The sequence below is a fragment of the Podarcis liolepis genome (genome assembly GCF_965112155.1).
Source record: "Podarcis liolepis genome assembly, chromosome: 7".
In the NCBI taxonomy this organism is placed as follows: Eukaryota; Metazoa; Chordata; class Lepidosauria; order Squamata; family Lacertidae; genus Podarcis; species Podarcis liolepis.
This window is the reverse complement of record NC_139561.1, coordinates 54,562,248-54,575,214: the sequence shown is the minus strand read 5'-3', so window position 1 is coordinate 54,575,214 and position 12,967 is coordinate 54,562,248. Positions and strand designations below refer to the sequence as shown.

The following is a 12,967-nucleotide window of genomic DNA, read 5'->3' as shown; positions in this document are numbered from 1 at the left end:
TGGCCAGCACAGCAGTTAAAAGGATTGGGTTGTAAATCCATCTGAGCTGCCAGAAAAATGTCAACAAACCTCCCGGAAGCTTTCTTCAAAGGCTCCAAAGTCTATCACCAACTCCAGGGCCTGGATGCGCTTGTTTGACATCATCACCAGCTGATGGATGCCCTCGTCCACTCCATTGTAAAGCGCAACAGCTGCCTCCAGCGCATCTCTGAAAGGGAAGCATGGCCCAGGTACCATCAGATGGAGTTCCAATTTCTTACAACCTGCTACTGTGGGTACTGCTTAAATCCCTGAGATGCTGTGACTCAAACAAAGGCCCAAGATTCCAGGACGTTGGAGGGTGATGGGGTGACAGAGGAGGGCACCAGCTCATTGCACAGCCATGTGGCAGGGCAGAGAACAGATGCCATTGTCCCACTGCCCTCCAAGAGCTTCACTTCCCTTCTGATCAGGATGCAGCAAGCAGCTGCTGGTGTCCTCTCTTCTGGTTGGATTTGTGGGAGTGGGAAAGGAAGCTCTCCTTGTGAATGGCTGCATGGCTTGCCAGGCTGCCTCAAAGTTCATTTCACACCCAGCAGCATCTCAGTCTGCCCTGGAAACATCTAAATATCTGAGAACTACTGTAGGTGGAGAAGGTAGTGTGGACACTTTTTTGATTGCACTGCCACAACTGCTACCACCCCCACCACCCATTACTCCTGCTGACAAGATGACTGGCAAGCTTGCACAGAGACCTTTCCTGGTCCAGAAGCTCATCCAATCAATGAATTCATCTTCCCTTTTCACCCCAATCTGGGGCAAACACAGCCAACGGCTGCCTGTTCTGCTCTGTGCTGTGCAGGAAGCAGCAGTCACAGCCAGCCGAAAGGGGCCTTCCCTAGGCTGTGCTCAAAGCCTTGAAGAAGGATCTGGTAAGCGGAGCAGTGGGGCAAAAAGTTTAGGATGGCAGAGCGCCAGCATGCCTTGCCGCCTGTGCTGAGCTCAGTAAAGGAGGTTACCCCACACATACTTTCCAGATCAAATCACCAGATTCAAGCAGGCCTACAACAAAAAGGAGACGCTTGAAGTGGGTTTAGAGCCTCCCCCTCCCCACCGGAATCTGTTTTCCTTGGCCAATGTTACTTTGTAGGGGGGTGGGGGGAAGGTTCCAACAGCAAGTGCCAACAAATGTCTTGTGTGATTCCAGGGTAATTTTAGACTCCTGTGTCTGAAAGTTGCTTTTGGCAGGACTCCTTTTTGGAGATTTCCTTACCAGGCTGAAGGCTCTTTCTCTCATTGAAGGGCTGGTGGGGGTGCTTGAGAAATAAGGAAACTGAACTCACTCAATTTCAAAAGGAAAATGCAGGCACTCTTAGCGGAAAGAGGAACAGTCTTCAAAGACAGCGTCTCAAATACGGGCCAGCAGGAGGCAAGCCCTTTGTCTTATCACCACTGGCCCTGGCAGGGAGAGCTCTCTGCCTCATGGAAGCTAGTCTTCAGAGTCTTCTGAGCCCACCCACAGTGCCTGAGCATGGCCACAGGCCCTTACAAGGCAAGCCACAGACTGGAAGGAGGTCAGAGCCAAGCAACAGACAGAGCCAGGCCATGACTCTTGCAAAAGCATCAGAGGGAACTGGCAGCCTTAGGACAGTCCAGGTGGGAGTGCAGGCATACAAAGTAGGGGTGATCCAAGTGTTGGCAGAATGGCCTGGAACTCTCTTGAGGGCAGCAGGGTTGTTGCTGCACAGCTTGTTACTTGTCAGCTCAGTGGGGCTTCATCAGCTCTCTTGGGGTCTGAGCTGAAGGTGACTAACCAGGAGATTCCTGCATTGAGGGGTTGGACTAGATGACCCCCAGGGTTCCTTTCAACTCTACAATTAAATGATTCTAAAACAAAGGCTGTTTTAAGGAGGAAGGGCAGGATATAAATTCAATAAATAAATTCAATAAATAAGGTTGCAGTGGATACCTCGATTAAGATGTCAACCCAGTGTGCGGCCAACAGCGTGAAAAAGGGCTAATGCTATGCTAGGGATCATTATTAGGAAAGAGATTAGAACTAAAACTGCCAGCATAATAATGCCCCATTATGCAAACCTATGGTGCAACAACACCAGGAAGACTGTGTACATTTCTACTCACCTCACCCCAAAAAGGATATTATAGGGTGTGAAAAGGTTCAAAATGATCAAGAGGGCGGAGCAACTCCCTTATGAGGAAAGGTTACAGCCTTTGGCTTCTGGCTCACTTCCAGGCATCTCCTTCAGCAAAGGATTGTGGAGTCTCTGCTCTGAGGGCCAAATGTGGCCCTCCAGCGCCCCCCACTCACCCACAGGACTCTCTCCAGGCCACGCCCCTTCCTGAGACACACCCACCAGTACTGCTTTTGCCTGCGTAGAATGAACTCATTTAATACTCCTTTGATTGTCTGCATGATGTATGCATGAACAGAAACTAGATGGCGGTATAAAGGTAAAACAAATTCACCCCCATTGCTTTGTTCACTTTTGCCTCTAGTCCCGCTCACCACTGTAATGTGGCCTCTGGAAGGCGACCCAGAAGGGAATGTGGCCCTCTGTCTGAAGAAGATTCCCCATCCCTGCTTTTGGATTCTGATTGCTGGAGGAAAGCCAACCAACTTCCATATGGAAGGGCCCTGAACTTCCGTTCAAGTGTCATGGAAAGTACCCCCAAAGGAAAGCCCTGGCTCATTGGAGCTTGCTTACTGCAGACTCCCTAGAGCACTGCTGGAAAAGCACATTGGTACAAAGAGCTGATTTGGTATTTGCAAACTTAAGAAAAGCCTGCTGGATCAGGCCAGTGGCATATCTAGTCCAGCATCCTGTTCTCACAGTGGCCAACCAGATGCCTGTGGGAATCTTGCAAACAAGACCTGAGTGCAACTGGAGTGGAGCTTTTCAACAGGCAGAAAGGTAAGGTAAACACAACAAACTGGTTCAACAGCAAGGCAAAGGCAGCCAGGAGCCAAGGTCTTTGTCATGAACCTGAGTAAATCAATAAAGGCAGGGTGACAAGGGACCCCAAAGTCTGTACATGTGATCCTCCCACAAGAGCCAGACGGGTAGGGGAGATGTATTTTGCATTACACTGTTACAGACACAAGAAGCAGCAGGCAATCCATCAAGCACCTTTTTTTTTGGCTAGTCCTGTATACTGCTGAAAACCAATGCTTTTCCTCCCTGTCCCCCTGAGCAGGCATGATCCAGCCCTGCTAGTGAAAGCACATCAATAGAAGGACTGGTCTGTGCAGCCACATCCCAAGTTCAGAAGTATTCAAAGTACTGAATGTGAGACTAAGGGCTTATCCACACTTCCTCCCCCCGCCCCCCGCCTTCCCTCAGGAAAACCCACAGTTTAGTGCTGAATTGGAACAAATGGCAATTGGATTTTCTACGGGTTGCTATTTATTCTGATTTAGCACTGAAGAGTGGTGTTTTTTTTGGGGGGGGGGAGCAATGGGGCAAACACAAAACTGCTCGGACCTGTGCCTAGAAAGCACGGAACAAGCAGAAAACCACTCAAGCCCATGCTTTCTAGGCATGGGAGAAGCAGACATGTGGACCAGCCCCAAGAGGGCATTTTTTCTGCTTGTGCAATTCAATGCAATTAAATTCTGCAGGCCGTCACTTGAACAACATAGCACATTTTTGCCTCTCACACTTGTGCGTGCGCACAGCAAATCCCTGCCAAAATCTCCAGAGTCCAGATCAGCAGACCTGCTGCTGTGCTTCCAGACAGGCAGCTCTCCCTTCCTCATAACCTGGAGAACCTCCAGCAGGCAGAACCAGAGGCTCTTCTCCTCCCACCCAAGGAAGCTGGAGAGGGAGCTAGGGCCTGCCTGGGAAGTGGTATGAAGAGTGTGCAAATGGAGCACCTCTATGCAAATAAACAAAAAGCATTCCATCATTGAATCATTCAAATATGTCACTCACAAAACAGTGTGACATGGTGGATAAAGGACTGGAGCTTGCATCCCTCCTTGCCCTTGGAGCTCATTCTCAGGCTAAGCTACCTCCTTCTCACAGGGTTGTTGGGAGGATAAAACACCACGTATCATACTCTGAACTCCTCAGAGGTAAGGTTGGATAAGCATTAGATATGAAAATAATTTAATATGAGTCATTGTTATTTATGGGCATCATTTAATTTTAATTTGGGGGCAGAATCTGAATTGCCAGAGCCCCTATGGCTTCATGCATTAGGGGGACAGAGTGGCAGTTCTTGTGTGCTTGGGGGCCTTTCACAGCACACCCATCCTTCCTGCTTTTCTCCGGGCCACCCTCCCTCCCCACTCTCTGTTTCCCTGTAGACTCACCTGTAGTCCTCCGTCAGAGTAACACAGGACTCTTCTTTCCTTAGGCGAGCAAGAAGCGCCCCTCCTTCCAGCTGCAACCTGACCAGCCGTCTATCATCAAGAACAGTCTTCATTAATTGCCTGTAGCTCTTCAGCAAGGCATCAGCCTCCTGAGAAACCAAGAAAAGCACACAGACCCTGCTCAGGGCATTTACAAGCAAATGTTTTTCTTAACCAGTATGAAAAGCAGCCTGAGAAAATTGACCACCCCTCACAAGTTCCTAAAAGTGACCTGGGAACAGAAGATAAGAATCCTCCCTCTTTGCTGAGGTATTATGATGATTTAGACCCAGTTGCTTTGCTCTGAGATCAATTGGTCCTTTTCCGTCCTTCCTGACACAATTAGGCACTGCTCTGAGGCCGACAGGCAGCAAGAGGCACCCAAGCTTCACCCTGAAAAGATGACACAGCATGGCAGAGGGCACTGCCTCCTTACATCCTGCTCTCTGCTGCAGTTGTGCTGCAAAGCCTGCTGGCCCGGCCAGGTCTCCAGGCACTCCAGGGTCTCCTCCCCAGCAAGCTGTCTCTCTGGGGCAAGAAAGGAGCACCGGGATGCCCAAGACTGACACACCATTCACTTCCCACAATACATTCTTGGCAACTGTTCTTTACTTCCTGGAGCGGACCTTCATTTCTGGCCATGGCGGCCAAACATAATAATGATACATTGGGGTGATTGTAAATGTTAGTGTTTGTATCATTTACTCAGTGCTCCCCTCCTCTTGCTTACTCTCCAAACTCTTGAAACAGGTGATGGTTGTTGCTCCAACAACTATAGATAGGAAGCAGAAGACTCACCTCCGCTTTCTCTGGCCAGCTGCTGGACTCCACAGCTTGGATGGCTTCCCTGAGGAAGGTGCCGGCATCTTCGCATCCATGCAGCAGGTGCTCCAGGCGCTGAAAGGCCAGCAAGCATAGAGTTGACTGACAGCCCACCTCCTTCCTTGAGGCTCTCAAACCAAGCAGTCTCCCCCTGGGTTAGGGAGGGGAACGCTGGGAGGCCCCAGAGACTGGTCTGGACTATGGCCAAAATGCTCATACCACCAAGCGGCAGCATTACTGGGCCCAGACGTGAGCATCACTCACTCACCATTCGAAAGCGCAGCCAGTCCTGATGGCAATATGGAAGGGCCCCGTCAAATTCTAGGGGCAGCTGCCCCCCCTCGATGTGCTTGTGGAGGGATTTCATGGAGGTGAGAAGTTCCCACTGAGGAGAAACAAACATGCAAGTGCAAAGCTGAGGCAAAGAGCCCTGTGCTAGGCCAATGGGCCAGCGAACTGGGCCCGGACTCTCCTGCTGGCCTTCACACCGATAACTCCCAGCTGTGCTGCGTCTTGGATAAGGAACTTCCAAGAGAGGTTCAGAGAGGAGAGAGATTAGGGCAACAAGAGAGGAATATTGGAGGGTTCAGGACAGAGAAAAGAAAGGACTTTTTCATACAGCACCACCTAGCTGAGCTGCGGTATTTTCTCCCACAAAAGGCAGTGAAGATCAACAACTTGGCTAGCTTTATAAAGGAGGTACGACAAGCTCACAGAAGAGGGGGAAGCTATCAAGGGCTACCAGCCATGATGGCTATGTTCTGCCTCTACCTTTGGTCAGCAGTAGGGGATAGGGAGGGTCAGAGTGATTCTTAGTCACCATGGGTTAAAAACTTGTCCCAAGAGCCAAGGGATGTGTAGACACTCCTGGTGAGAGCCTGAGATTTTCCTTGGATGAAGGAGAAGTGCATGGAGTGAACACACACTAACAAATCAAGGCGGGTGAAGGGTGGCTGCCACAGCCCAACCCCCAACAACAGAAACTCAAGATGACCAGCTGGTTGGTGGCAGTTCAGCAGAGCAGCACCAGAGGAGCTACCCAGGGTCAGGCATGAGTTACAAAAGGGAAGCAATGCTCTCAGGTTTCCCCTGGTGATGGCAAAGCACTCCTTATCTAGTCTAATTGATAATACAGTCATACCTCGGAAGCTGAACGCCTTGCGAGTTGAAAGTTTTGGCTCCTGAACACCACAAACCCAGAAGTGAGTGTTCCGGTTTGCAAACGTTCTTTGGAACCCGAACATCCAACGCGGGTTCCACAGCTTCCGATTGGCTGCAGGAGCTTTCTGCAGCCAATAAGAAACCGCGCCTTGGTTTCTGAACATTTTGGAAGTTGAACGGACTTCCGGAACGGATTCCGTTCGACTTTCGAGGTACCTGTACTTGTTTGTTGTCTTCTGCTGCTCTCCCTTCTTTCCAGAACCTCCTTGGCTTAAGGCTTAAGCCATTTCTCCTCTAGCACTGAGAATATCTCCCCGCCTTCCCCAGCCTCCTCGCTTAGTTTAATTGCTGTCTTCCCTTTCAGCTGACATATTGGCATGTTGATGCCTTCTGCTTGTCAGGTTTGCTCTCTCAACCTGAGAGGCTGGTTCCTTTCCACATGCTCAAGTCATGTGAAATCTAAATCATGCACAAAAGAGTCAGGTTGTCATCCTAAAAGAGGGAAAAGTCATGAAAAGTGACTGGGCACAAAACACTTTTGTAATTTGAAACAAATATGTTCAGATCTGGAGCAAGTTGACATTCTTCACCCAAAATAATCCATACAAACAAAAACTATGATTGCATGCTTTATTCTGAACTTTTGGTTGCCACCAACTAAGTATTACACAGAGTAAACCAATTAAAATTAACAGACACAACTAACTTAAATCCATTAATTTCAATGGGTCTGTTCTGAGTTGAATGTAGCTGGAGAGAACCTTTTATATTTGGAGGACTGCAAGAGGCCACAGAGGAACAAATATCAATGCTGCAGCTGGACCAAAAGGACAACTTTTGAGCTTCTTTACCAGCTTTGAAATAAGCTGTTTTGTCTCAGCAGTATTATGGAGGTAATGTGAAATTAATTTGTGGGAAGGGAAGAGAGAGAATCAGAGCAGCTTTTTTGTTTTTCCTATAAAGCCCTGTTCTGATGTGCTTTTTGCATTTTGGGAAATTCAAAATGGCTACAACCATTAAAAATGTTTGGCTCTTTTTCTTCTCACTGGGAGGCAGCAGATAAATATCTACAGGGGAAAAAACATTTTTACAGAAAAGTGGGCTGTTCCCCCCAGCAGTTCCTTTTATTTGAGTGGTGTAGTTAAATACCTATCCAAATAAAAGGTAGTCATTGAAGCAGGTTTGTTAAAAATATAAAGTCACAGTGTGCCAGCCCATGCAACCTGGAATGACACACCGACAGGTCCATCCAACATGTTTTCTAAAGTCTCCCTGCAACTGAGCTTGGAAGCTAAATAAAGGAAAATAAAAGGAAGTTGAAATTCCTCCACATCCAAACTCTGTGCTAGATAAGACTACCCAGAATTTTGCAACATAGAATTGCAGAGGCCAACAGGCCTAAGAGTAAAAGAGTGAAGTGCTCAGAGATGAAAAAGGTGTGTGAATACCTCTCATACCTGTATAGAAGCTGGTTTTTCCAATCGAAAACTGATATCTTTCTCAACAAGCAACAAGGCCCCATGGATGCAGCGAGGGACAGCATCCTGAAAGAGCAGAAACAGAGATTGGAGGAGCCCCTGCTGTTGGCTTTGGCTCTGGTCCAAAGTCTCGTCTGATCTTATGAGCAGCCGGGCAAGGATCTTTTCTTTGCTGTTTGCTTTGCACAGACTTTGCTCTGCCTTCCTACAAGCCATTCCATTTTTTAAAGTGAAAGAGACAAATTTGATGGCCTGATGGGCACTGCTACCCATCAGGTCACTCTGGTCACTCTTTAGGGTTGGGAAGAAGAGGAAAAAAGAGTTGGGAGCAAAGGCCTCACCTGCAGAACAGCTAAAGCTTTAAAGAGAGCTGGGACTGGAGAGCATCGACGGGCATCTACCAGGATAGTTAGGCCCAAAGCCTGGCACTCGGGCCTGGAAGTCAAAAAGAAGAGAAGACTTCATTGCTGAGAATCCATACAAGCTATTCCAGAGCGCCCAACTCCAGACAATAGCCTCTCAGCAACAGCAGCCCTCAACAGCCCTCAACCCACTGGCCCTATTTCTTATACCACCAAGGGTGCTTCTAGACAGGTGGAACTTGGCACTACCCAATTATTGCCCTTCTCTTCCATGATACAAGTGGAATTGCAGCTGACTGTCCACATTGGTCCTCAGGGCTTTTATTTGAGGAATGTTCATGGAGTGGGGAGAGAGAACCACTGCAAAAGGGCACTTTAAAATCATGCATAAGGGCATTTTTAATCTTCATTTTAAATAACTACACATTTTAATAAATAAATAAATGCACATTTAATTAAATAAGTGCCATTAAACATGGATTGTAATAGTAAATTATTGTAATTCTAAGGAAACTTAGAATTTAAAATTTAACTTAACACATCAAGAACTCTGAAGGATTTATTATTATTATTTACAAAACCCCACACAGCATAAATCTCTGGAACAGACCAACGTAGTCTCCTGTGTCTAGTGGACAATAATAATATTATAATAATTTATTATTTGTGCCCCGCCCATCTGGCTGGGCTTCCCCAGCCACTCTGGGCGGCTTCCATAGAAACCAAAAAACACTAAAATATCATATATTAAAAACTTCCCTGAACAGGGCTGCCTTAAGATGTCTTCTGAATGTCAGGTAGTTGTTTATTATTTTGACATCTGATGGGAGGGCGTTCCACAGGGCGGGCGCCACTACCGAAAAGGCCCTCTGCCTGGTTCCCTGTAGCTTTGCTTCTCGCAATGAGGGAACCGCCAGAAGGCCCTCGGCACTGGAGCTCAGCGTCCGGGCAGAACGATGGGGGTGGAGACGCTCCTTCAGGTATACTGGGCCGAAGCCCAGCAAGACAACAGCAAGACAAGGATCATACTACTATGTACTGTTTACTCCATGAGAATTGCTCCTTGATAAGTATGTACAGGGTTGCAGCCTGAATTGGTTAGCTTTAAAGGTGCTGATAGGGGACCCGATAGATTTTCAGACCTATGGGAAAAAGTATTCCCTTCCCCCAGCTTCTTCACATTCCAAAATATGGAATAAGGTGGAGAGATATTAACTGGGCTAAGATCTGGGAGATCAGGATTAAATTTCCACTATTGAACCTTGAAGCAGTGAAATCTTTAACCTTACTGTCTTGTCAGCCTAACCTACCTCACAGGGTGGTGGTGGTGGTGATGATGATGATGATGATAATGATGATAACAACAACAACAATATACCCTACCCATCTGGTTGGGTTTCCCCAGCCACTCTGGGCGACTTCCAGAACATATAAAAACATAATAAAATGTTGAAAACTTCCCCATGGGGAAATGGAGAATCATGAGTGCAACCTTGAGCTCCTTGGGAGGAAATGAGGCAATTAATGTAATAAAGAAGATCTCTAGCCTGTCAACCCCTGGCCGGAGGGTAGTGCTTAGGCAAGGTCTGAAGTTATATAAAAACAAGTAAGTCTAAAAATCAAAGAAAAAATAAAAAAGACACAACCAGGATTTTCTGGTCTGTGCACATTAGATTCTACATGCAAGTCTTTGGCAAATCCAGTGTGTGAGTTTCTGCTGGGAGAGGCTTGCCTGGGTGGGCTGTCCAGGCACAGTGTCATCCATGCTCCTATACTATGTACTGTATAGGCTTTACATACTATGTTCTCATTTGAACAGTCCCTTGCAGCTTACTACTTTTTGTAATGCCATTTAAAATTTGACAAAGCACTTTATCCTTTTTTTATCCTCTCAACTACCCAGTAAAGTAGGCCACAGTGCAATTTTAGCAAAACAACAACAAGAACAGTACTTCCATCTTGAAGGTTCATTAAGTTGCTGTGCTCAGGGCTTGATGGCCCCGATGCCTCCTGATTTTCAAAAGTATCTCTGCAAACAGCACACATGGAGAAGAAATGCAGCCTGCAGAACGGGAAACACTAGAAGGCCTACTGGTGTGATACATATATTGCGCAGTATTTCTTCCTGCTCTAGTCACTCTCTCCTTCTTCCCTTCCTCAGACATCCCACAAACCTGAGGACACTCCGTAAGTACAGGAGGAGGCGCATCAGCTCACTAGCATTGCAGTGTGGGTTTAGCCAAATTGTATTCCTCATTGTGATGATGACCACAGCATGTCCATACTTGTCTCTGGTGCCTGTGAATAAGGATGATTTGGTTAAATCTGGCGACGGGGCAGGAATTACAGTTATGCTCTTTCCACGCACAGGAAGCCCTTGGGAAATGTTGGCCATTGGCCATTCGCCTGGACAGGTAAAATGCAGGCAGACACACAGACTTTATTCTAATGAGATAACCTGTGGCTCCTAATCCTTTTAGTGGACAAAACACCTAGGAGGTTTCACCTTGGGCCTTTGATCCAAAAGGATGTCTCTGTTGGAACCCCAACACAGAAGATTCCCTGGGCTCTCTTCTAAACAAGACTAGCCTGACTTAGTGAGGTAGAAGGATGAAAGTGTGAAAGACGCTTGCTTTAAAAAAAAAGGCAGTTCACAGTTCTTTCCTTCTTTTACTTGGTTGGGTGCTTTTATTTGCAGGATTTTCATGCAAATGCAGTATGTGAAACACCATTTGAAAACTACAAGTAGTACTACTACCTAGTATTTAAGACTAGAGCCAAAAGACCAAAGACATGGACTACTGGTTTATTATCCAGTTAGTTAGTTACATCTGTCTCTTGCCTTTCTACCAAATGTTGCTCAAGAAAGCTAACTACAATAAAATGCAAAATAACAATAAAACATAAAAATAGCTGAAGTAAATCATTAACAGAACTTCCCCTCAAACCTGGAAACTTTTTTTGCCTCCTGCTATTCCCTTCCAATCACTCTTTAATATCTTTTTAAAAAAATACATTCTGCCACCCTAAGGCGCTGATTAGCTTAAACAAATACATGGTTATTTAACGTAACATAAATAAAATCAATACAAGAACCTGCCTTCACCTGTTGCCTCCAGCCCAGCAAGGGCCACCCAGTCTAGCAGCTGCTATTGTAAGCCTCAAACCTCAGTTGGCTTTTCTCCTCCCCACCTTTAAAAAGGAGTCTTAAGCCATATCCACTCATTCACTGAAGACCCACTCACGACTGCAATATTCAATGAATGAACAGAAGAATGAATGAATACCAAAAAACAAACACATTTTGAAAACCTGTATCCTAGAAGCAGAATTTGTTAACAAAGACAAATGCAAACCTGCATACCAGTATTTAGGTCCTTAGGGCAGAATTTGGCATTTGTGGACATACAATGAACAGAGTGCTGTCAATGAAGACCCCACTCAAGCATTAGAGTGGTCCTCTGAAAGTTCCATTTCCCCCCACATCTTCAAAGCAAGCAAGCAATCTCAGCATGTGTTGGAGAGGCTACAGCACCAATGTGGGAAAGGGTTTGACAGTCAGCCACCATGCTTTGGGAATCCTGCTGTGTCAAGTCACACTGGCCCTCAGGCAAAGGCAGTGAGCAGCTCATAGCAGCCCCATCAGTGCAGGTAGTCTTGCCTCTTTCACCTTGAGGTGGGCAATGTTTCGTGTCTGCTGTAAGCGCTACAAGCCAAAGAAGAAGCATAGAATGATCTGGTCTATAAGGTAAACATTAAGCTTCACTCAGGCACACACACAACCCTTCTCCACCTGCTGCCTTTTTGCAAAGGCAAAAGAATTTCAGCAACAGTCTATGAAGAGCCATGCTTATTACCTGGCAGGCAGGCAACTCCACTCCTAAGCACCTCCCAGTTTACATCCTTCATGGAAGTGGGGACAGTTTGCTGACTTCCACCAGATGGAACGAAGGGATATTCCTGGTGTGTGGCCACTGCTGACCCTTCTTCCCAGATAGATCCATGATCAGCTGGCACCAGCCTAACTTGGTCACCTCCTCTGCTGAATTCTTCTACCCATTTCAATGAGGCTTCTGTAAAAGAAAAAGTGATGCTAGAAGAATAGATCTATTACCAACTTTGTGTTGGGTATTTGGCTGTGAAGCTTGGGTTATAAAATTGTTCCTCTTAAGGCCTCTTTTGCATGGGAGAATCAGGAGAAGAAGGAAGGGTTGGTTTGGCAGGTTTGCTTGCCTGCCTTCATTTTCACTGTGCAACTACAGCCCATGCTGTTGCAGATGCACATAGAGACCGTGTCACCATTGCCAAATAAATTCAGAGAAAATTAGTTTATTTATTAAACTGCAACAGTTAAAAATAAAGCAAATATAATAAACACAAATATACCCAATTATAGTGTGTTTAAAAGCCACTACTCCACACACCTGCTTATTCATAGCCATTGAACATCAGCCCAAAGAGGGGAGGGTAGTAACAGCTCCCATGGGAAATATACCAGCTGAGACCTAGAGAAACAACACAGGACCAAATTCAAGACGGGCAGGTTTCTAATCTGACTGCACCATTTTCCTGATCTAAATGCCCCCTAACTGAAGCTGTCCTGTAGGGGGATATAGGTGCCTAGGATAAAAGCAGCTTCAGGGTTGGGGAGGCAATTTAGATTGGAAAAACAGCACAGAAGGAAAGGGTTAAATGTCTCCTGTCCAAGTGCTAATCCCCATTTATCCAATTTGTGAGGCTCTATGTCTGCATTGAAGACAGGAGTGCCTGGCGTGCTCTGGTCCATGGGG

At 46.5% G+C, this 12,967-nt stretch overlaps 1 protein-coding gene and 1 long non-coding RNA gene across 10 annotated transcripts in view; both read right to left on the bottom strand.

Annotated features, from left to right (window-relative positions):
* PLEKHG4 (pleckstrin homology and RhoGEF domain containing G4) overlaps nt 1-12,967 on the bottom strand; it is a 62,800-nt gene that overhangs the window by 16,505 nt on the left and 33,328 nt on the right. For all 9 annotated transcript variants that reach the window (XM_083514909.1, XM_083514904.1, XM_083514908.1 and 6 more), the window contains 8 exons: nt 12,035-12,250; nt 10,352-10,475; nt 8,157-8,250; nt 7,795-7,881; nt 5,445-5,561; nt 5,153-5,251; nt 4,316-4,464; nt 70-208 (listed from right to left, as the gene is read on the bottom strand). In XM_083514909.1, coding sequence (XP_083371035.1) covers nt 70-208; nt 4,316-4,464; nt 5,153-5,251; nt 5,445-5,561; nt 7,795-7,881; nt 8,157-8,250; nt 10,352-10,475; nt 12,035-12,250 — 1,025 coding nt within the window. The remainder of the gene's footprint in view (nt 1-69; nt 209-4,315; nt 4,465-5,152; nt 5,252-5,444; nt 5,562-7,794; nt 7,882-8,156; nt 8,251-10,351; nt 10,476-12,034; nt 12,251-12,967) is intronic.
* On the bottom strand, nt 10,818-11,423 carry LOC310712276. Its single transcript, XR_014528835.1, has 2 exons — nt 11,251-11,423; nt 10,818-11,211 (listed from the first exon to the last, which is right to left on the bottom strand). It is a non-coding gene; the product is annotated as an uncharacterized lncRNA (long non-coding RNA).